The 24,916-nt window shown below is 40.2% G+C and overlaps 1 protein-coding gene across 3 annotated transcripts in view; it reads right to left on the bottom strand.

Annotated features, from left to right (window-relative positions):
- Positions 1 to 23,585, bottom strand: part of card14 (caspase recruitment domain family, member 14) — a 61,075-nt gene extending 37,490 nt beyond the window's left edge. Inside the window, exons 1-5 of one of the 3 annotated variants that reach the window (XM_078401300.1) lie at positions 17,752 to 18,007; positions 15,032 to 15,124; positions 6,198 to 6,420; positions 5,132 to 5,269; positions 2,814 to 3,139 (exon numbers count right to left, since the gene is read on the bottom strand). In XM_078401300.1, the coding sequence (XP_078257426.1) occupies positions 2,814 to 3,139; positions 5,132 to 5,269; positions 6,198 to 6,408 (675 nt within the window). In that variant the 5' untranslated portion in view covers positions 6,409 to 6,420; positions 15,032 to 15,124; positions 17,752 to 18,007. Of the gene's footprint in view, positions 1 to 2,813; positions 3,140 to 5,131; positions 5,270 to 6,197; positions 6,421 to 15,031; positions 15,125 to 17,751; positions 18,008 to 23,490 lie in introns of those variants that run through there. The other 2 variants (XM_078401299.1, XM_078401301.1) reach the window with 2 other exon arrangements.
- Between the last annotated feature and the right edge of the window lie 1,331 nt (positions 23,586 to 24,916).

The following is a 24,916-nucleotide window of genomic DNA, read 5'->3' as shown; positions in this document are numbered from 1 at the left end:
TATAATAAATCACCAATGTAGAATTCTATATAATTTGCATCAAGTCACTATAAATTGCAAGTCATAGAGTCGTACAGCACAGAAACAAGCCCTTGGCCCAATTTGTCCATGTCGACCAAGATGCCCCATCTAAGCTAGTCAGTTGCCTGCTTCTGTTTTTTTTTTAAATGAACATTTCTTACTTAAATATGAGGAACTAATGATAAGTGCAGCCAACATTGATGAAATATTAACCAATGGGAATCAAATGCTACCAGTTTCTAATGTCTCTGCAAATCGTCAATCATATGACTAATCTAGGATGTTTATATAATTTACGAAACATAAAAATCTGCGGTCACAGATGTGTAATCAAAAACCCAGGAACAATTTTAAAAAAAAATCAAAATACCCATTCTGTGTAGGAAGGAACTGCAGATGCTGGTTTATATTGAAGATAGACACAAAATGCTGGAGTAACTCATGGGTCAGGCAGCATCTCTGGAGAAAAGGAATCGGTGATGTTTCAGGTCGAAACCCTTCTTCAGTGTGAAGAAGGGTTTCAACCCAAATCATCACCTTTTCCTTTTCTCCAGAGATGCTGCCTGACCAGCTGAGTCAAAATACCCATTTATCCACAATTGTGATTTATCACCTACTTGAATCAATTGATTTTTATACTATCAATTTCGATCACATGGTGCCAGGAATGTGATGTTGAGGGATGAGCCTATTTCATGACCTACTGCTTCTAGTAAAGTTTATTTAGTCTAGACAGAGGGAAGGTGAATATGGAAAGGAGAGAAGTTTTATATAGCAAGTTTCCTAGATTTATGAATATATTCCTACTGTGGCATCAGTAAAAAAGTCCTTCAACTGTTACACATGCAAACTCTGCAGGCAGCAGTTTAACAGCAGCCATATCATGTACTCGGTCAACTGCAATTTCTCAAACTCAAAGAATTGTCATATTCAAGCACATCTGTTCTGATATAGACCATCTCTCTGTTCGCAACTGTGACTGCCATTGGTCATTCATTTTCATTATTTGAGAAATTCAACAACTATTTTTCTTCCTTTCCAAATTAGAAATTGAGTGAATAACACTTCTGAAATAAACTAACAAAATAACAAAATATATCAATGTCAAACTAGGCTTCAACTGAAACACACTCCCGCTGATAGGCAATGCTAAGATAAAAGAGGATAAAAGAGGCTAAATTATTTTCTGGTTGCATCCGTGAATAAGATGACTGTGTTATCAAGCCTCTTGCTGGAGAATGTGGAACTGTATCGGGCTGGTTTGTTGATATCAGAAAAGACCATCACATCACTTCCAAAACAGAAAAGACCCATTTACAGTGGATTGCACCCCTCTGTTGGAATGCCAACAAATTGCAACTCTCTATTCAAATATTTAAAGTATTTCTCATGATTTAACTCTCTCATTTTCGGTATTCTGTATTTCTGTATTCAAAAACTGATGAGATTATTTTTCCTGAATAAAGATCATGGATCCTGAACAAAGTTGAAAGGAAGGGCGACACGGTGGCCAGGCGATAGAATTACAGCCTTACAGCGCTAGAAACCCAGGTTCGATCCTGACTACGGTTGCTGTCTATACAGAATTTGTACTTTCTCCCCATGACCTGCGTGGGTTTTCTCCCGGAGCTCTGGTTTCCTCCCACACTCCAAAGGCATACAGGGTTGTAGGCTAATTGGCTTTGGTAAAATTATAAATTGTCACTAGTGTGTGTAGGATAGTGTTGATGTGCGGGTCCGCTGGTTGGCGTGGACTCAGTGGGCCGAAGGGCCTGTTTCCATGCTAGTTTTCTAAACTGAATTAAACTAAATTGATGGGTTCAAGGATAAAATTGGTAGAGGATTCAGCAGTGCAGGCAATAGACAGGGGTTTCTGCTGCTATGCGAAAGAACAATTGGGAAGAACAATGGAGGACCCAGTGTGGGGGAACCGCCATGAAGGGGGCGGGAAGAACAATGGAGGACCCGGCATGGGGGGACCACCGTGAGGGGGGAAGGGAAGAACAATGGAGGACCCAGCATGGGGGGACCGCCGTGAGGGGGGGGGGAAGAACAATGGAGGACCCGGCGTGGGGGGACCGTCGTTAAGGGGGGGGGGGGAAGAACAATGGAGGGCTCGGCGTGGGGGGACTGCCGTGAGGTTGTAACTTTGTCAGCACTGTAGGTGGCTGCTATTTGTATACATTGTGTAGGCAAGCAAAGAATCTCACTGTGCCTCGTCACATGTGACAATGAAGTATTCCTATTCCTTTTCCTGCTGTAATCATGAATCCAGGATGGATTGGGTTAAAACGCTGTTGACATTACTCTACCCAACACAAGAAATCCAGTTCATTATTGAAATGAGATGGATTAGGAGGCTGATTCAAAATCTCTTGTGCACTTCACTTAATCTTTTATGCAGACGAATGTATCAAGAAAATAAATGAGCCCTTCTCGTCCTACACACCCTCCACCACACAGCTCACAATTCCACAACCCTCCCATTCTCCCACTCACATGCTCCTCACTCCCCCTCCCCCCACACCCTTCACCCCCCAAACCCCTCACAAATTACAGTCAAAGTTCTGGAGGTACAGTCTACACATTAACCTTCATTCCATTTAGAGCTGAAGTTGGGTTTTACAACATAGAACATAAAACATAGAACAGTACAGCATTAGAACAAGCCCTTTGGCCCATAATGACTGTGCCGAACATGATGCCAAGATTATCGCTTACCTACTTACACGGTACCCATATCCCTCCATTCATATATGATACGAATAACTGATTGAACAATAGAGCAATACCTGTTGCTGCAACTCTCTGCTTCGTGTTACAGACATTTCCTTCTCCTGGAGAGTATTTGTATACCGCATCAGTATCTGATAATTTTCTTCCTTCAGCCGAATCATTTCATCATGGTGACGATTCCAGTCCATTTTCATCCTACTTAAGTTAACCTCTACTGCCTTCAAACTCTTGAGCTCAGTCTTGAGTTGTTGGTTTTGCTCTTCCATGCCTTGCATTTTTTCATTCAACCGATGATTGGTACATTTTTCTTCTCCTAACCATTTCTGAGCATTCATTACTTCATTCATTAAATATTGAATCAAACTTAAATTTCCTTTTTCATCTGCAACCAAAGACAGTAATTTGAGTGATTTTCATTGTTCTTTCTTTAAGGCTTCTTGTTGGATCTTTATTGGTTAATATATATGCATTATAATCCATTTAATTTATCACTCTACCCGATATATTTGTGATTTGTTGAGCAAACAAAAAGAAACTGGTTTATGGGTTCCATTAAAGACAATTAAATAAGATTTTTGTTGACCTCATCTTAAAATTCTAGATTTTTAAATTTCATAAATGTTGCTGAAATTACAAAGACCATGTAAATATTAGGCTTGCTTATTGAACTGAGGTTTTATCTTTAGGCTTTACTTTATTCCAACTGTAATATTGCCATTGCAGAGCAGCTGTGATGTTGCCTCATTTTATGTTCTTACAGCAATTGTAAGTGTAGCTCCTCCCACATGGGTAAAAAATAGAAGCCTTTTGCAACTTACATGTTTTTAATTATTTTCAAGTGAAATGGCTGTATTAATAGGAATTCATTATGATTATACAAGTAAACTAATGCAATTTTAATCTTGTGCTACTAATTGGCTTTAGGTGATCCAGATAAAACTCAACTCGGTCGTTAGATGCGGTGCTGTCTGTACAGAGTTTGTACGTTTTCCTTGAGATGGCGTGGGTTTTCTCTGGGTGCTCGGGTTTCCCCCACACTCCAAAGACGTGCTGGCTTATAAGTTGATTGGCTTCTGTAAATTGTCCCTAGTATGCAGGATGGAACCAGTGTACTGTTGATTGTTGGTCGGCGTGGATTCGGTGGACTGAAGGGCCTGTTTCCACGCTGCCTCACTGAAACTAAAACTATAAATAGCTGGTTTATAAACAGTGCACCATCATCTTCAGGCAGGGAAGATTTTTGTACACATTACAATAGAGACCAGCATGTTTTATTGAGAATATAACCAAATGTAGTGAAGTTTCCCAAGAACAGCACGTTTTCTTAAATGCTGGAGCAATCTGCAGGTGGCAGTGTGAGCTTGTGGAAGAAGGTCTGTCGGCAATATGGCAGTGTTGTCACTGAAAGCTCAAAATAAAAACAATGCTTTATCACCCAGCAGCTGGAGTTCAGCTCATTTGGGAGACAGTTAGCCTGATGACTGCATTCAAAATTCATCCACTGAAGTATGCTTTGAAAGTTTTTCTTTGAAAGAGCAAAGGAAAATAAAATAACAGGTTGCCTTGTGCATATGAACACTGAAAGTTGAGATTTCCTCCATAAATCATTTACTTAGGTGAAGTGAATTTAGAAATGTCATATCTATAAATGAGAACATGAAATAACTCAATTTGGACTTGAGCCTACTATTATTAAAACAGTGGCGCAGTAGTAGTGTTGCCTCCTTACAGTGCCAGAGAACCGGAGTTTGTACCCGGAGACCACATAGGTTTTCTCTGGAGTGCTCCGGTTTCCTTGCACACTCCAAAGACGTGTAGGTTTGTAGCTTAATTGGCTTCTGTAAATTGTCCCTTGTGTGTCGGATAAAACTCGTGTATGGGTGTTTGCTGATCAGAGTGGACTCGGTGGGCTGAGAGCCTGTTTTGACCCGATATCTCTAAACTGAACTAAATTTGTTCAAAAGACTGTTTTGTACTTTCAGAATAATGCATATATTTGAAGTTTTAGGTATAAAGCTAACGTTAGTGTAGAAAATCTTTGACTTCGTTGAGTGCAGGACATTGGAAAATTATTTATTTCTATTGCTTGTATCCATACAAAATTCTACATTACCTGGGAGAGTGAGTGCTCTGTTTCCAGTGTCCATCTAACACTTTCTGAACCGACTTCCGTAAGATATCCCTCCTTCTCTGCATCTTCTCATTCTTTCTCTATCTTTCGCTTCCCATTTCTCTCTCTCTTTGCTGAAACTGTTAGTTGAACTCTGGGAAAAGAGTACTCACTCTCACAGGTAATGTACAACTTTGTATGGATACAAGCATTGGGAATAAATAATCTGAGAAAATTAAATATGCAAACAAAAATTGATCTTACCGAGTATGCTGCTACAATCCTTGGTAGGCTCCTTCCCAGTTATTGATGTATAAATTTCAGGATTATAGAACCCTAAAGACTCCAGAAAGGCAACACCTCCTTTCTTTCCCCGAGTTCTTAAGAGATCGAGCATATATCCTAGAAATAAAGACAGCACAAATGAACTAGACTGTGTTAAATAATCTTCTCACCGTAACTACTTCAAGGACCAATGTTTTAAAATGCAGGAAGGTGATTCTAAAAATAAAATTGTTTTAATCATTCTAAATGGTTTGGCTGCTTCCCAGACCTTTTGATGGCTTTGTATTTGGCTAATTGCTGGAGTAAGCTGAACTCAGCCAGTACATCTCATGGGCACTATCATTGATTAATGGAAAACAAAATGGGTGATCCATTCCTGCTGGTATCCTTTCAACCTGTGGAGCTTTGTGTGAATGTAGCACAGAGGTCCAGGAGTGAAAAAAAAAAGCCTGGCAAATTTCTGAATTTTTGATTAGTAATGGTGTCAGGGGCTATGGGGCGAAGGCAGGAGTATGAGTTTGAGAGGGAAAGATAGATCAGCCATGATTGAATGGCGCAGTAGATGATGGGCCGAATGACCTAATTCTGCTCCTAGAACTTATGAAGTTATGAATCCATGCGATTTGGGAATGATGACCACAATTCCGCAGAACATGCAGTGAAAGCAAACACAAGAAACTGCAGACGGATAGTATCATCTCAATTTTAAAAAAATGCTCCGTAGTAACAGAAGAACGTTACAAATAATAATTTTTCTCCACACAATCTATTTAACTTGTCTTACATGCCTGGCACATTAACTCAAATTTGGAGCAGGGTTTTAGCTGCAGGAATCTGCATAGCGAGGCTCTGGAATGAAATTGCCAGTTTCACTCAGACATTGAAGGCAGCTGACGTGAAAGGTGTATCCCTTCAGTAGCTAATTGGCAACATCGGGAGAAGAAATGCTCCCTAAAATGGGAAGTGTTCCATTTCAAGCCAAAACAATTAAAACCCCCTTGAAAGAAATGAAACAGCGGCATAAAATTAAGAGAAGAAAGCTTACCAGTTCTCATACACCGGTGTTTAAGGTGAGGGGCAAACAGAATCTCTTCCTCATCTGTCTCCCCGATGACATGACACTGCCGTAGGAAGGGTGTGATGTGGCAGGGTCGAACACTGTTGGTGATTATGTGGCGTTGGCTTTCAATTAAGTCCCAAATTGTTTCCTCATCCAGATCCTTTACTTCCATGTCACCTGAGGCAATTTCATCCATGATAGATAATGGCTAGGAAAGGAATGGTTGAACTGTTTACAAACTCACTTTTACTCATTTTCAGTTTGTAGGTGTCACTGGCTAAGTAAACATTTAATACTTATTCCCAATTTCCTCATGAGAGAGCTGTGGTGAGCCACTTGCTTGAAAAGCGCTACAATCCCAGTGGGTAACGGTGTTGTTAAATAAGGAGTTTCAAAAAAACAGCTGTATATTTCCAAAGTTAGGAGACTGTGCAACAAGGAGAGGATTTACAAAGAGTGATGTTCTCAAGTACCTGCCCCTCCTTAGCCTTAAGAAGGCAGATTGTGGGTTTTCAATAAAACTCACTCTTTGTACCACTTGGTATATGGAATGTGAGTTTCTATAAAAGTCTATTATAATAACCTGTTGGGAGGTGGTACTGTGATCATTCTGTCTACATGAAAGGCGCCATTCAAAATGGCACATCACTGTTAGCGGTTCCACTAGGTTCCCGTAATGTTGTCAAAATGCTTTATGAATTTTGTTTCAACTGCGGGACTTTGTCATAATAACTGGAATTACTAAAGAGTCTAAAACAAGGACAAATAAATGTCTGAAGAAGGGTTCCAACCCAAAACATCACCTATTCTTTCTCTCCAGTAATGCTGCCTGACCCGTTGAGTTACTCCTGCATCTTGTGTCTATCTTCGGTATAAACCAACATCTGCAGTTCCTTCCTACACAAATACAAGAAGATATTTCACAGCAACAAAATTGTATTTATCCATTCTCTGTTGTGTGTTTCAAATCCTTTGTAAATATTTTAGAATAAGATTTAATCTCCTTGCAAACTCTTGACCTAGAAATTCAAGTACATTCATCCTTAGGAACATAGAACAATTACTCGATCTGAATAGTGAAACTTTAGCAGCACAATATTGGGCTTCATATTAAGCCAGTGTGCAGTAGAGATCAATATGCAGTAGAGATTGTTACTGTGAAATATCTTCTTGTATTTGTTTAGGAAGGAACTGCAGATGCTGTTTTATACCGAGATCAATAGCTACCAGGAAACCACACACCAAGATCAGTCTAAGGTTGATATCATTGCTGTCTTCAATGAGTGAAGAATTTGGAGAAGGTAAGTTACCAGTTGGAAATCCTGCAGTGCTGGTTGGAGGGAACGTGAAGTTTGGGGAAGAGTAGAGATGACTGAGGAAGGAACTGTGGTAATTGAGAAGGGAACATCTGTTGAGCTGTTGTACTGAATAAATAATCTTCTGACACTGTAAACATTAAAACACAATAAATTGAACTTCACCCCGAAAGATAGACACAAAATGTTGGAGTAACTCAGCAGGTCAGGCAGCATCTCTAGTGATAAGTCTGAGGAAGTGTTCCGACCCGAAATGTCACCTACTCATTTTCTTAAGAAATGTTGCCTGACCCGCTGATTACTCCAGCATTTTGTGCTAATCTTTGGTATAAACCAGCAACTGCAGTTCCTTCCAACACATTTTATCTTCACCCCTAAATAATTATACATTCCCAACTTCTTTCTAATCCCAATGCTGCCTGCAGTCATTCAGTTAATAATTGGCTTGTCAGCGGGGAGAAAATGGCTGGAAGGAGTTGATATCCAACAAATATCAAACAAACATTGCTGCATTTTAATTTTAAATTCTTTTAAATGAAAAGAAATTTACTTTGTACATTTAAAGGCATTAAATTAATTGCATTGCATATTTTTTTATTTGCATTAAATCAACGTAGATGATTGAGAGATAAAGGGAAAGAGTGTGATAAGGGAAATATTTTGGGGGTGTGGCAAATAGTGCGTGAAAAATGATGGGTTTGAGAATGGATATTGTGCATGGACAGGCAGATGAAATCAGTTTAATTAGACATCATGTTGGGCACAAACATTGTAGGCCATAGGGCCCGTTCTTGAACTGTAGTGTTCTATGTTCTGTGTTGTATGACGTGTGAAGACTTTACACAGGTCAATAGGGGAAGGACTGGGTGACACAAAAGGGGGCTGCAAAATGTGGCCCTTCTTGGCTGGGTGAAAAAGTCAGGCAACAGAGGAGAATAGTTGGAGTTGCTGCTTGTTAGAAGGAATTTATTAATGCCTTAACTGGCATTTTCTTGATGGCAAAGTTAATGCACAGGCACAAACTGAGGGAGTCTCTCAATGGACCGCACAAGGAGAATAGGAAGGTAATGGAAATGTGGTTAGGGTAGGGTTTTGTGAGAATGGGTTAGTAAAATGTTAATTATCCAAGGGGATAAGAAACCGCATTGGCAAGAGGAAGGAGAAGAGACAGGAATGATGGGCCTGAGAGAGTTAACACAAGTGGAAAGTAAATGGAGATAGAAATAACAATCTCCTCAGGAGCTAGGGGTCATTCTCAGAGATAATCACCAATTATAGTGGCAGCTGATAAACAGAAACATCTGCCAGCTTTAACTGTCTTTTCTCATTAGTACCTTTATCCACAAGCTTGTTTGATATACATTAATGACACTGGCCTTCGATACACTCTGTGCACATTAATAACAGCCACGAACATATTACAATGTGAAGTGCTTAGTAATAGTTTTAATTTCTGTAAAACAGATGTGTACATATACCGATATATATTGTGTTAGCACTTAATCATTGGATGATGATTGGAAGTGTAACTTAGCAGCTGAAGAAATCAGTTCTGCTTCCTCCAAGCCATTAAAAAATTATATAAAATATATTATTATTATTAATTAAAAATTATTAAATTATATAAATTATCCAACAATTTGATAACAAAGCTAAAAAGAGGGAAACTGTTGCTCACCAAAACTTACAGAAAATTTGAATAAAGCCCTTCTAATTAATGGAGGATTATTGTTTATTGGGTCTTGGTCGTGAATGCAAAAACCAGCACTAGAGCTCTCCCCCCAATATTCTCCACCAATACAGCACAGCACAGCAACAGGCCCTTCAGCCCAGCTGTGCTGGACAGGCTGTCAAATTAAACTACTCTTCTGTCTGCACGTGACCACCGTCTCTCCTTCTCCCTCCCTCTCCCTCTGGGGTCAAAAACTTCTGCCTGCATTTCTCTCCATTCACTGCATGTGCCTCTCTAAAAGCACATTGGGCGGCACGGTGGCACAGTGGTAGAGTTGCTGCCTTACAGCGCTAGGGACCCCGGTTCGATCCTGACCACGGGTGCTTGTCTGTACGGAGTTTGTACCTTCTCCCTATGACCTATGTGCATTTTCTCCGAGATCTCCGTTTTTTTCCCACACCCCAAAGACGTGACAATAATAAACAAAACAACTAAACTACACTAAACTGAACTAATCAAAACCAAACTAAATGTGTAGGAAGGAACTGCAGATACTAGTTTACATCGAAGATAGACACAAAATGCTGGAGTAACTCAGCATCTCTGGAGAGAAGAAATGGGTGACATTTCGGTCGAGACCCTTCTTCAGACTGAGAGTCAGGGGAGAGGGAGTCTAGAGATGCGGAAGGGTAATGGACAGATCAACGTAGACAATGATAAGGAAATGTAGAATGGTTCACTGTTCACTGCGGGGAAGGTGACAAGGTGGCATACAATCAGTAAAATTAATCAGACAGTGAAACTAGCAGAACTAGGGTGGGAGAGGGATGTGGAGTGAGGGAAAGCAAGGGTTACTTGAAGATAGAGAAATCAATATTCATACCACTGGGTTGTACCAAACTAATCTGATCAACTGCTCAGCCAATTTGATGAAGTCACTGTAACTAGAAACCATAAATTCCCTGTACCAGGTACCTCGTCACTACAGATGTTCAGAAAGGGGAACTCTTCAAAAAACGAGGGAACATGGGGGACTGGGGTTACCGTGCTTTTTATATTACTATTGGGCAGCCAATGTTAGAGTCATGGTATACTGGCAGTATGCATATGAACGGGGAGTTGGATATGACCTGCCCCCTTGGCTGGCGATTGAAAAAAGCTTAACCCCAAAAGCTTCTCTCCCTGCTCTCCTTTTTTCATTACCCAGATCTCTCACCTCTCTTAGAGAGGATCACTTCACTCTGTCCAATGCTCAGAGAATATGGCACCAAATTAGGAAAGCTTGTGAGCTTCCAAATACATCAATGCACACCCCAATCTGGCATAACCACGCTTTCCCCCCATCATTTACAGACACAGCGTTCAGAGAATGGAGCTGTAAAGAGATAGTTACAATAAAAGATCTTTACATAAATAGACACTTTGCATCATTTGATCAGCTACAATCCAAGTTCTCATTGCCCAAAACTCAATTCTTCAGGTACTTACAGCTGAGAAATTATGTTCGACAAAACAATTCGCTTTTTGAGTCCCTGCACGAAGACGACTCATTGTCCAAAATTTTGCTGGGTCCCCCGGAAGCAAAGAACCTAATCTCATCTTTTGTAGGTATCTTTTCAAACAAACTAGATAAATCTACTTTAAAAATAAAACAAACCTGGGAAGAAGACCTTAACATTGAAATTGATGACGATGTCTGGAAGGTAGTACTGAAAAGTATAAAATCCTGTTCTATTAATTCTAGGCTACAACTGATTCAATTCAAGGTTATACACAGATTACACTACTCTAAGGTAGTGCACTACTGCATAAAATCTTTCCTGATCTCTCACCTTTGTGTAATAGATGCAAGACCGCTGAGGGTACACTCGCTCACCACTTTTGGACTTGTCCAAAACTTCACAACTTTTGGTGTCTTTTATTTCAATGGTACTCTACTGTTTTAAACGTCACTTTAACTCCTGACCCTGAAACTGCTCTATTCGGGTATTCCATAACGCTCGAGAAGCTAGACCATAATGCTCGCGCAATCTTGGTTTATGGTATGGTAATTGCCAACAGATGTATTTTGAAACTATGGAAATCAGACTCTGCTCCTCAGTTTGAGACTTGGTTAAGAGAATTAATGGGCATCTTACACGTAGAGAGGTTGAGATATGAATTGTCTGGCAACCCTCAAAAGTTCTTCAACATATGGAACCCAGTGCTGCAGCATATTAAGGACAAGTAAAACTATCCCCTCAATGCCACATGCTTTTGTACCTTCTTTGAATCCAGCAGTGAAAATACTGAAATATTTGACTTGTGAAAATTACCTTGCCTCATGTTTTTGTGCTTTTGTCTTTTTTGTCACATTGTAGTTACGTTTTTTTTAACATTTATTTTTAGTTATTTATTTGTTTATCTTTGTTTGTTTGTTTTCATGTTTATGTAGGGAAGGGGAGGGATGGGGTTTACTGTTGTTGTTATATGCACTGTAATTAATTAAATTAAAAATTAAAAAAATAAACATTTTTTTTTTAAAAAGGGGGAACTCCAGCTCACTGATTGCACGTGGAAACGCACATGACTGCAAACGCTGCAATCCTGAGCAAAACACAAAGTGCTGGAGGGACTCAGTGGGTCAGGTAGCAACTGGGGAGACAATGAACAGGCAGAGTTTCGTGATAGGAGCCTTCTTCAGACACATGTGGAAAGGTTGGCCACAGATCTTGCCATTTTAGCACAGATTACATAATCTGGTCTTTTGTTTTTAAAGTTATACAATAGTTCCCTCTTCAATAGAACCCTGCAGTCCTGTTCTAAAGGGTATTGTGGAAAGCCTTTGGACTTCCGAGATGCAACATGGAAACATGGCCTGTGGTCCACCTAGTCCACACCAACCGCCAAAAACCGCATACACTAGCACTATCCAACACATTAGCGACAATTTATAATTTTACAGAAGCCATCAACCTACAAACCTGTACATCTTTGGAGTGTAGGAGGAAACCAAAGCACTCGGAGAAAACCCACGTGGTCACAGGAAGAATGGACAAACTCTGTACAGACAGCACCCGTAGTCAGGATCGAACCTGGGTCTCTGATGTTGTAAGGCAGCAAGTCTACCACTGTGCCACTCTGCTGCCTCAACAAATCAAAGTTACAGTACAGAAGCTGAGTAGTATAATGCTTAAGTGATGAATATTGTAGCATCTCTGACTCACAGTGATACAGGACTAGAAATATTTTGTTTTCTGGATTCAATGCATTATCCTGAATAATTTTTACATAGAACGTAGAAGATGGGACAGTACAGTGCCCACAATATCTCTGCTGAACATGATAAGTTAAACGAATCTCCTCTGCCTGCAGGTGATCCATATCCCTGCATTACCTGATAGATTTTCAAAGTCTACAGAGAGACTTGGGCCTTTTGGAAGGGTGGGCTGAAAGATGGCAGATGGAGTTTAATGCTGATAAGTGTGAGGTGCTGCATTTTGGTAGGACAAATCAAAATAGGACGTACAGGGTAAATGGTAGGGAATTGAGGAATGCAGTGGAACAGAGGGATCTGGGAATAACTGTGCATTGTTCCCTGAAGGTGGAATCTCATGTGGATAGGGTGGTGAAGAAGGCGTTTGGTATGCTTGCCTTTATAAATCAGAGCATCGAGTATAGAAGTTGGGATGTAATGTTGAAATTGTACAGGGCATTGGTGAGGCCGAATCTGGAGTATAGTGTGCAGTTCTGGTCGCCAAATTATAGGAAGGATGTCGACAAAATGGAGAGGGTACAGAGGAGATTTACTAGAATGTTGCCTGGGTTTCAGCACTTAGGCTACAGAGAGAGGTTGAACAGGTTGGGTCTTTATTCTTTGGAGCGTAGAAGGTTGAGGGGGGACTTGATAGAGGTTTTTAAAATTTTGAGAGGGACGGACAGAGTTGACGTGGGTAGGCTTTTCCCTTTGAGAGTGGGGAAGATTCCAACAAGGGGACATAGCTTCAGAATTGAGGGACAAAGGTTTAGGGGTAACATGAGGGGGAACTTCTTTACTCAGAGGGTTGTAGCTGTATGGAATGGGCTTCCGGTGGAAGTGGTGGAGGCTGGCTCGATTTTATTATTTAAGAGTAAATTGGATAGGTATATGGATGAGAGGGGATTAGAGGGTTATGGTCTGAGTGCAGGTAGATGAGACTAGGTCAGGGAGAATGGTCGGCGTGGACTGGTAGGGCCGGACAGGCCTGTTTCCATGCTGTAGTTGTTATATGTTATATATGTTATTATATCCAGGTGGCTATCTAAAAGTCTCTGAAATGCTACAATTGTATCTGCCTCCACTACCACCCCTGGCAGTGTATTCCAGGCACCCACCACTCTCTGAGAAAAACACCTGTTCTGTACATCTCCTTCACACTTTGTTCATCCCACCTTAAAGCTATGGCCTCTTGTTCTTGACAAGAACAATCTGGGAGAAAGGTTCTGAATGTTTACCCAATTGCACATTAATTCCTAATATAAACAAAATGGAATTCAGCAATGACATAGCCAATCCCATGTTATCTGCTAGATACCTGTGTGCTTCAGTTTAAAGGGTATGAATATATGGGAATTCTATTTAGGTTTCATGTAACAAACAAATGCTCGAAACAAATTCTCTATTTAATTCAAACCAAAAATGCTGAAGAAGCTCTACAGGTCAGGCAGCATCTGTGGAGGGGATGGACAGACAACGTTTCAGGTTAGGACCTTTCTTTAGACTGATGGGGGGGGAGTTAATAAAGGTGGGGCAAAGCATGGCGAGTGATAGGTGGATAATGTGAAGGGGGACTGATTGGCAGGAGTGGAGATAGTGACAAAGGCTAGAGATGAAATTGAGACAAAAGAGTGTCAGATGAGGAAAGAAAAGGAGTGAAATATAAAGCTGGAGGGAGGGATATGGATGGAGGGGGATAGGGGAGGGGAAAGTGGAGATGAAAAGCATATAAGGAAATATGGGACGAGATGATGGGAGAGGAGCGTACAGGGTGGGAAATGGTGGGAGATATGGGTGGGCACTGGGGTGGGGGGACAGGAGAAAGAAGGACGTAGAGGGGTTATATTTGAAATTGGAGAATTGAATGTTCATACCATTGCTTTGTAAACCATCCGTGGAATATAAGGTGCTGTTTCTTCAGTTTGCACGTGAACTCATTCTGACAATGGAGGAGGCCCAGGACAGAAAAGTCAGGGTGGGAATGGAAAGCGAAGTTAAAATGGATGGCAACTGAGAAATCCAGCAAACCCTGGTGGATCGAACGCAAATGTTTGGCGAAATTATCGCCTGGTCTAAGCACGGTACCGTCAATGTAAAGGTGGCGATGTAATTCAACTGTACCAATGACTAACGTTTGATTTAATGTTCTGTGGATTTTGTTACATTTGAAAAATCCGTTCTTGATTGCATTTTCTAATTATTGCACCTCTGAACTTGTTCTTAACATTCACCAGGAAAAAACAATCCTTTTTTTAATTTCCATCAGCAAGTGTCAAACTTTCACTCTGCATCAAATCCTGATGACTCATGCGACACTGGAAGAGTGTTCTTGAAGTGACTCACACATGTAAATCCACGTTTTGCTATTTAAGGTAGAGTACATTGATATGACTATCGAGTAAGCACAAAAAATGTTCCTTTGATAGGAGCATGAATTGACTGAAACGTTGATTAACAGATAGGCATTAAAATCTGGGCTTAAGTTGAGTAACAAGTACTGACTTTGATTTAAAAGCTACTAAAACTAGCAAATCCTGCTTTATCACTTACTTAACTATCTTGTTAATGTTAAAAGCCATACAAAGTCTTCACTTACTGTGAAAGGACGACACTGTTCGAATAATTCAGGTTAAGGTGCTTTACTGCAGAACAGATTTCTTTACCCTCGAGAGCAGAAAAACAGAAGGAGCTATGGAGCCGGAGAGATGAGAAAACAAGGAAGTAAATATCTTCAGGAAATAAAAGAAAATGTGACCTGCCTTGGATTAACCCTTCAAATGTCTGCACTGGAAAACGAACTTTTGTCTTTCAATACTTGTTATGTGGCTAAAGGAGGGGGGTGGGGCAAAGTGGTGGGGCCAGAGTGGTGGAAGGGCGGGAGAGGGGCAGGAGGGAAGGGGGGCAAGGGGGGGCAGTAGGGTGGAATGCAGCATAACTACGTCCTTTAATCATCACCGGAGAGAATGCAAAGGAGATTCACCAGTGTAACCTGGTTTGGAGCGAGGAGGGCCAAGGGGGAGCCGAGGGAAAGCCGTCGGAGAGCAAGGGGGGCATGGTGGGGTGGGCCACCTAGAACAAAATACAAGCTGGCCGAGACAAAAGGGGAACCAGCGGGGGGTGGTGGGTGGAGGGGGAGGGGGAGGCTGCTGCCACGTGCGGCGGCGGCAGGCAGTAGATAGGATTGAACGGTGAACTTTTGTAACTTTGTCGGCACCAAAACATGGCAAACACATGTTCTTCAGTCTGAAGAAGGGTCTCGACCTGAAACGTCACCCATTCCTTCTCTCCCGAGGTGCTGCCTGACCTGCTGAGTTACTCCAGCATTTTGTGAATAATTCTTCCTAGGTGAGGTCTGCTACATGATTTTACCGGGTTGTATGCAAAACAAAGCATTTCACTGTATTTAGGTACATGTGACAATAAAGTTTCATTGAATCATTGACTTTAGTTATGAACAGAGATTGGATAGGTTGTGATATATTGACATGAGATTGAAAATCTTGTTTTCCCTGGAGAGGAGGAGACTGAGGGGTGATCCGATAGAGGAATATAAAATTATTAATAGCAGGACCAGAACCGCACATAATTCTACATGTGGTTTAACCAGTGTTTTCTTAAGTTGCAACATAACGTCCCCTCTCTCTGTGCCCTCACCTATAACAGCAAACATGCCATATGGCTTCTTCACCTCCCTTTTGGCTTCTGTAGTCAATTTCAAGGAACCATGACTTGGATCCTTATGTCTCTCTGTTCATCAACATTCCTCGGGGGCCTCTCATTTAATGTATAGATCTTATACCTATTTGACTTCCCAAGATGTACCACCTCAAACTTTTGGGATTAAATTCTATCTGCTTCTGCTCTGCTCAACTTTCCATCTGATCTATGTATTGCTATTGCCCTAGACAATCTTCTTTGCTATCTATAACACCACCAACTTTCATGTAATCCACAGACCCTCTTATCATATGGCCAATATTTACACCCAATCATTAATGTGTATTATAAACAACAAGGGACCCAGCACTGATTCCAGTGGTATATCACTGACCAGAGTTTCAGTGCAAAAGCCATTTTACCACCTCTACCCACTGCGTCCTATCACGCCAATTTTGGATCCAATTAAACAGTTTACCTTAGATCCCATGTGTCCTAATCTCCTGGGCCAGCCTACCAAGCAGGACCTTGTCAAATGCCTCACGAGAGTCCATATAGAGAATATCTACCACCCTACCTTCATCTTTTTTGTTACCTTCTCAAAACTCGCAATCAAATCAATAAGAAAATTGCAAGAGATAGGATTTATGTATATTTGGAAAGGTTGGAGCTGATCAAGGACAGTCAGCATAGCATTGTGAAGGGGAAATCTTCATCACAAAGCCATGCTGACTGTCCTGATCAGCCCCTGCCTTTCCAAATATACATAAACTCAATCTCTTCGAATTTTCTCCAATAATTTCCCTACCACTTACGTAAGGCTCGCCAGCCTAAAGTTAGCTGGTTTATCCCTGCTGCTCTTCTTCAATAAAGGAACAATATCATCTATCCTCCAGTCTTCTGGTACCTCATAGGTAACTGACAAAGATACAGAAGTCTCTGTAAAGGTCCCAGTTATCTCCTCCATTGCTTCCCGTAGCATCCTTGGATAGATCTCAATCTACCTGGGGATGTAGCAGTCCTTATGAATTCCCTGTCATTTAACATCACCACCTGCTTAATACTGACATGCTCCAGACTATCAATGTATCCTTACCAAAATTCAGTACCTCTCACGTCCCTCCCCTTGATGAATACAGATGAGAATTATTAATTTCCTACTTCGCCCACATCCCCTGCCTCCACAAATAAAATAGCTCTTCGGTATCTAAGGGGATCCAGTTTCCCTGGCTACCCTATTACTCTTAATATAATTAGCGCGTGACTCCTTTCATAATTTTTAATTAACATGTAGAAAAAAAAATGCAGAATAAAATATTCAATACTGAAAATGTGACCTTTTTTTGCCTCTCCTTAATTAAACATTTTGCTTCAGTGATACCTTTTAATGATTTATAATTGCAATGCACATTAATCAACATTACAGTTTAAAATAAAATGGCACCCTGAACCCAAACAATAAATATTCATAAACATGATTTTTTTTAGAGTTAGACTGGCAACAGGTGTTGTGCATATGTTTGCACCTTGATTTCACCAAACAGAGGGCCGCCATCGCCATTGCCATTCAATTGGAGGCACATACATGCATTTCATTGCTGCAGTGAAGATTTTTTCAAAGAAGGCAAACAGAACAAAACAAGAACAGGTTCAAATTACCTTTCCACCGAGAACCAATCCTCGTTAAATTCTCTTAGAGCAACAACTTGCATTCATCAGTGGCAAATTGTAGACAAAACAATTCACTGTTAAGATCAAGCATTTTCATATATCTTCATTTAAACCATTTAAGAATGAGGATTAATGTGGACATACAAAAAATACATCTAATTTTCATGTTTTAGTAATAATCCTCCCTACCAAACCTAATGATGTAGAATAATGCCAGATATCAATGCTTGTTGTAAATCCTCCTGGGAATTGCAGCACCACACAGTGCTGTCAGCCTATCTGTTGCATTTCAGTACAGCTCTTGTAATTGTATTTTAGGCCAGACCTTGCTCAAGATTACCTATTCTTTATGAGATATTGCTCTTTTTCATCCAGAGCAAAAGGAAAAATGGGTGAAATCCTATCCCATCCCATCCTAAAATGAAAGTAAACTTCCCATAAATTGTTTTAAGGTGATTTTTCTTGCTACCATCTAATTCCCACCAGTTCCCCATCCTGTGTGCTGTATCTATAATCTTTTCTATTTGTAATTCTTATATTTGTTTTCTATTTTTCCTTGTCTTTTCTGGTTTCCTCCCTTAAAATGAGAGGAACATCAAAGAAGTGTCATCAATGTTTTTGAAGATATCCCTTGATCTTCTGCCTTAAGCGGTATAGTGGCTCAGCAGTAGAGTTGCTGCCCTTACAGAGCCAGGGACCTGGGTACGACCCTGACTACTGATCCAGGTGCTGTCTGCATGTGTTGTACATTCTCCCTGTGACCGCATGGATTTTCCCCAGGTGCTCCAGTTTCCTCCCATGTTCCAAAGACATACAGGTTTGTAGGTTAATTGGCTTTGGTAAAAATTGTTAAATTGTCCCTAGTGTGCAGGATTATGTTAGTGTATAAGGTGATCGCTGGTCGGTGCAGACTCGGTGGACCAAAGGGACCGTTTCTGCGGTGTATCTCTAAAGTCTAAAATCTAAATCAGGACAGGGGGTGAGGAGATCTCACTGAAAACTCCTTCCCTGTGGACTAAATTCTCTGTCTCTCTACCCTTCTATTTCTGCACGTGTAAACAGTTGTTTTTTCTTTTCCAGTTCTGATGAAGGTTGGTGACCTGAAATGTTGACTGTTTTTTTCTCCATAAGGATGGTGCCTGTTCAGTTGAGTGCTTTTGGCATTTGTGGGGATACCATTCAGATTTCCAGCACATGCACAAACATCCATAACCTCACAATGTTCGAATTTTGAGGATGATTTTTCAAAGGCCATAAACTGCCAGATGAGCAGGAAGTCCCGCCTCTCCCACATTGTGAACATCCCCGGTGATCACCAGAATGCTGATACTATATTGAAAACATAGAGAAAAATTCACATTTGATTTAGAGTATAAGACGAAAGGGTGGCAAAGTGCACTTGCGACATGGGAATATCTATTATCTTTTTCAGTGGTGGAGCAGGCTCAAGGGGCCACATGACTGCTGGTTTTATTTCATATGTTCTTAAAGTAATAGCACAGCAGCTGTATTTCCTGCAATGGTTTGGTGATTTTGAGGACTTACTGTTAACAACAATAAGACAAATATGATTTGCTGTCCAGAACAACTGTTCAATTTTGTAAAGCAGCAACTTCCAGTGCATTTACTGGAATTTGATCTTGTTCCTCTGCAGCAAATGTCCTCCGATTGAGATTTGTGGCTCCCAGGAGATGAACAAAGACTCCAGGGAGACTGCAGAGCCATCCATTTTCTGAAGCTACATTTTCCTGTAATTGTTTACCTACTGGCACGTATTCCATTGATTAAAGTCTATTGATTGCCAATACTTGAATCAAATGATCCAAATAAAAATTACTTTCTGGAATAATAATAATACCAGTTTTCTTTGGGTAGGTGGAAGCATTTTTGCAGAGGTTTGGTCATGTCAAGCCAATATTGGATGAGAAAGTTAAAATTGAATTGAAAAATAATTAATGCTATTTTAATATATTTTTAAAAATTACATTAATGTTATTACCTGACCAAACCTCATTGATATAACATGCTGCATTTTTCATTTGTGTGCACAAACTTTAGCAGGTAGGATTATGCTGTTAGCTCCAGACCTATGGTTAAAAAAACAAATGTATTCTAATGGTTGAAAGCATCTGTTAAAATGTAGCACAACTGCAGATGAAGGAATATGATCACTCCAAACACTTTTATTGGCATTTAAACAGTGTGTGGGTCACTCAAATACTGGGTTTGGAAGTTGCATAAAGAAGGGATATCTTCTGTTGTTTGCAGAACAGCACTGCCAGGTGCCCTAGTGTTTCGTTGTGCTGTAAGCTAACATTAGTGGTCTCAACACACGGTTCGCTATTGATGTGTTTCATGAACTTGTAGCTGAAGTCCAGCAAGTGCAATCTTTACATCCATCTCTTAAAACAACATGCCAAAATATATGCAAGATAAGGGAACTTTGCTTCCGAAAGAATGGATGCTGTAAATAAGGGAGAAAGTGCTCCCAGGGGTCAGAGATAGGCTGGTAAAGTGCAGTGGTCACTGGAAATATGTATATTGTCGAAGGACATCATGGAGAGCTTCCCCATAGGCAGGGGCTACAGCAGATGTCTGACTGATACGTTGCTGCAAGGACTGCAGTACAGTTTATGACACCTGCACCTTTTGAAGTTGCATTCGAGGCAAGTGCCCAGATCCTCTATGCTTCCTCCCGCGAGTTGAAAGAATAATAGATGAAGTCTGTTCTCATTGAGAACGGAGATTGGTTGACCTCACTAAAGCAACAGTCAGCAGCCAACTGTGGGATGTTGCAAAGATCAGTCACGTCTGCTTGGAATGATCTCAAGGCAGGGAAACTGAGAGTGAGTGTGCCCCTGATCTCCATGGGAAAATAAGCAATTCAAAAGGCAAGTTGTGGGAAGTCACAGATCTCTGTAAGAACAAAGAATGGAGTTTCAGTGTTGTCCCTTTACATCGTATAATTTCAGGAGTAACTGAGAAAAATATGGCTATTCCCTGAGTAAATAAAATCTGCCATTTTTCAAACCAACATTTTGCTGGTATCACTATTGACACTATTTGGGAGAGTTAATGCATTAGAAAAAAAACACACTAAGACAGAAATATGCAGAAACCTGCTTTGGTCAGCTAATTATTTTGCTTGGGTAGTTCACAACCCAACAGTATGAACGTTGAATTCTCTAATTTAAAGTAACTTCTACTAACACTCCCCTCCCCTCCCCACTTATCCCCTTCTTCCACCCTAGTTGTTTAATTAGTTCCACAGTTTACTACATTGTATCCCTCGAGAACACACCTTCCCTAGCCAACAATTGGCCTACCAGGGCTCCACCCTGCCTGTGGTCATTTGTGGCCGCCCCTGATTTGTCCTGGTCTTTTCTTGCCTCCAGCTCTTCAAACCCCACCCCTCACACTCTACTTTCAGTCTGATGAAGGGTCCCAACATGAAACATTAACTATCCTTTTTCTCCAGAGAAGCTGCCAGGCACATTTGCGTTACTCCTGCACTTTGTGTCTATCTTTGGTCTCGACTAACTTGATTTTCAATTCTGTTTATCTTTGGAGTTGTCTAGATTCATTTTCAACCTGTGATGCCCGAAAAGTTCCCAGTTTATGCTGTAGTTGTCTGGGTTTTTTAAAAATGAATATTTATTATGGCTAAGAACAACAATAAAACATGGAAGACAATATGCATTACAAGCAATTAAAAAGATTTGTATATTTTATCTTTCTTTCAATTACAACAAACAGACTTCTAACTTTATTATTTTAATTGTCTATCTTAGAAGCTGAAACAGATTGATTTCCTAAAGATGACTGCACTTTATAAATTGATTTTGTCAGTCTCAATTTTGATAGTGATCTTAATGTGCAGGTAGGATTATGCTGTTTGCTCCAGATCTATGGTTAAAAAAACAAATGTATTCTAATGGTTAAAAACATCTCAGTTAAAATGTAGCACAACTGTAGATGAAGGCATATGATAACTCCAAGCACTTTTATTGGCATTTAAACAGTGTGTGGGTCACTCTTTTGAAATGCAAAAATAATGGACCAGAAGGATTTTTTTTTAGTCTTTTCCTTTCTGTCTGGAACAATGCAGTGAACTGCAAATTCTTTTTAAGAATGAAATTTGATAGTTTTGCGCGATGATTTTTTTGTGTGTCTTTAATGGGCTCCATAACCACTTGCATGACGAGCCAATGTGACTTTGTCATTTATGTGAAGGTTGTTACGCTGCAGCAACTCAACTTCAAATTCTAGCTGGTGATGACGGCAAGGCTAATATGATTTGCTGCACAGAATTGCAGCTCGGTTTTACAAGCCTGTAATTTTATGTCTTGTTTACTGCTATTTGATCCTGTTCTTGTACAGCAAAGGATCCCAGATTGAGACCTATGAGTCCCTCGAGGCTTGCAAATGGATTCCAGGAAGACTAATGAGTCTTCCATTTTCTATTGCTCCATTTTCTATTGCTCCATTTTCCTGCCTATGTTTCCTTAATGGCATCTTATTTCTGTTGGTCTGTTGGCATGGCATAAATGATTGCTCTCGGATATGATGTTACCAACCTGATATTACAGGCCAAAGCCACTGTGTTACAGCCACTGTGTCTTCATGATACTACAGTGGGAACAACTATGATGCTTCAGAAAGTACATTTTCACAAAGAGATCTTACTGTATATGCTCCTCAATTATTCCTTCTGTAGTTGGAATACATGAGAGCATGACCAATGCACGGATTGCCTTGTTTACAAGAAATTATTGACAGCACTTTTCTGCTTGGACTAATCAAAATCTAGATTGAGAATGACGTTACACAAAGCAATGCAAGTAATAAGACGACTACATCTCAGTGCCAATATATTTTTAAAGTGAGAAACTTATGATATCCAGATAGATCTACAAGTTAAAGAAATGAGTTATGTAAAATTTACCAGGCAACTATAACTTAATTCTTGATCAGCTCCATGTTTGCTTATGTCAAGAAGTAAATAGCTTCAACTTAAATTCTTAAACTTATCTTAAATCTATAATCTTAAAATTCAAACTGGTAGATCCGGTTCAGATTTTTCCTCTTGGATGTTCTCAATTGCTTATAGGTGAGAAGAGAGTTGAGTTTAGTTGTTTCAATCAAAGAACACTCACCATTTGCAAGCTCTGCTCAGAGCAGCAAAGACAAATGCAATAAGTTTAATGTAATATTTTAGAACAATTTGTCAAAAAATGTATGCAGCTTACACACCATAGCAGTTTCTTTGCTGCAAATTTATACCTCAATTTGTCGGGACTCGGGACACGCAAAGCATTGTGTTCCATTCTGATACGATAGAACTTTACTTATCCCAGGAGGGAAATTGATCTGCCAACAGTCATAAAAACACAAACACACAAAATACTTGTCTCATTCAGCTCACCACACGACATGTAAGCTCTGGTAGGAATAGAGAGAGTGCAGAAGAGATTCACTAGGATATTGCCTAGAATGGAGGACTGTAGTTAAAGGGAGAAATTGGATACACTGGGTTTATTCTCACTGGGATGTATGAGTGATTTTACGGAGGTTTATAAAAATGGTGAGGAACATAGGTAATAAAGTAAGTCTTTTACACTTTTACTCAGGGCAGGGGAGTCGGGATCTAGAGGACCCAAGTTTACGAGGGAAAAAAATAACAGTGATTTAAGCGGTAGATTTTTCGGATTAAAGAATTGTCCTGACCTGAAATATCATCTATCCATTCCCTCCGCAGATGCAGCTTGACCCGCTGAGTTCCTCCAGCACTTTGTGGTTTGCTCAAGATTCTAGCATCTGCAGTTCCTTTGCACCTCAAATAACTTGCTTTATTTGACTTCAAAAAGAAACTGCAAGCAATCAGCATGAATTTGCTACTGATTCATTCAACTACCTAGAGGAAAATAACGGAGCACCTCTGTTTTCTGCAATCAAAAACAAAATCTGGAATTATTTCAACTATTCCGTTGCTTCAAAATCAAAATACCCTTCAGATCACACCCCTTGACAGGATAATACACTGCTTCAATCAAGGCAGTTGCTTCGTGAAAGAATTTGTGATTAACATACAATTATTATTCATGTGAAACATCACGTAGCAACTCAAGTTCCCAATTTTTGATCCATGTTTTATGTCAGTAATAGATTCACAAAGCTCTAAGAAAGCCTTTAAAATATAGACCATATGGCTTCCTATAATTTAATTCTTGCAGTGATCTTTATTCTCCTTTCATAAAATATTTAGTTGGAAAATGTTTTTACCTAATTTCAAGAATCTCCTTCGTTTATTTTGGAAGGCGAGGAGGTGGGTAAATGGAATGAGCTGCCTGAGGAAGTAGTTGCTGCGGGTACTATGACATTTAACAGACATATGGACAGGTACATGGATAGGAAAGGTTTAGAGGGATATGGGCCAAAGATGGGACTAGCGTAGAAGGGGCATCTTGGTTGGCATGGGCAAATGGTACCGAAGGGCCTATTCCTGTGTTGTATGAATCTCTGACTATGGCATACATGAGGCAGGATGTTTCACGCAGTCAGGTTATTCTATCCAAAATGATATCAATGTTTTACCCTTGGTTGAACAATAATACCTTAAGTGAACCTTCTTGTGTTCATTTTAATTTTTCATTTCAATACATAACCCATTCTTCAATTATCGTAAATTTAATTTCTAAATAATTATTAGACAGTCAAACCACCTTCCTTTGACAATTTGTGGAATTCTCTGCCTCAGAAGGCAGTGGAGGCCGATTCACTGGATGCATTCAAAAGAGAGTTAGATAGAGCTCTTAGGGCTAACGGAATCTAGGGACATGGGGAGAAGGCAGGAACGGGGTACTGATTGTGGATGATCAGCCATGATCACAATGCATGGTGGTGCTGGCTTGAAGGGCCGAATGGCCTACTCCTGCACCTATTTTCTATGTTTCTATTCCATGGAATTACCATTTCAGTGAACCCAACATTAATATCCTGGGGATAGCATTGATCAGAAACTCAACAGGATCAGCCAGATGAATCAATGGCTATAGCAACAGGTAAGAGACTGGGTATCCTATGGTGAGTAACTCAAGCCCTGACATCTCCAAGACTTATCATCTTCACGGCAGGTCAGGAATATAATGGCATT

The sequence above is a fragment of the Rhinoraja longicauda genome, chromosome 6, assembly GCF_053455715.1.
Source record: "Rhinoraja longicauda isolate Sanriku21f chromosome 6, sRhiLon1.1, whole genome shotgun sequence".
Lineage (NCBI taxonomy): Eukaryota > Metazoa > Chordata > Chondrichthyes > Rajiformes > Arhynchobatidae > Rhinoraja > Rhinoraja longicauda.
This window is presented reverse-complemented; position numbering and strand designations above follow the sequence as displayed.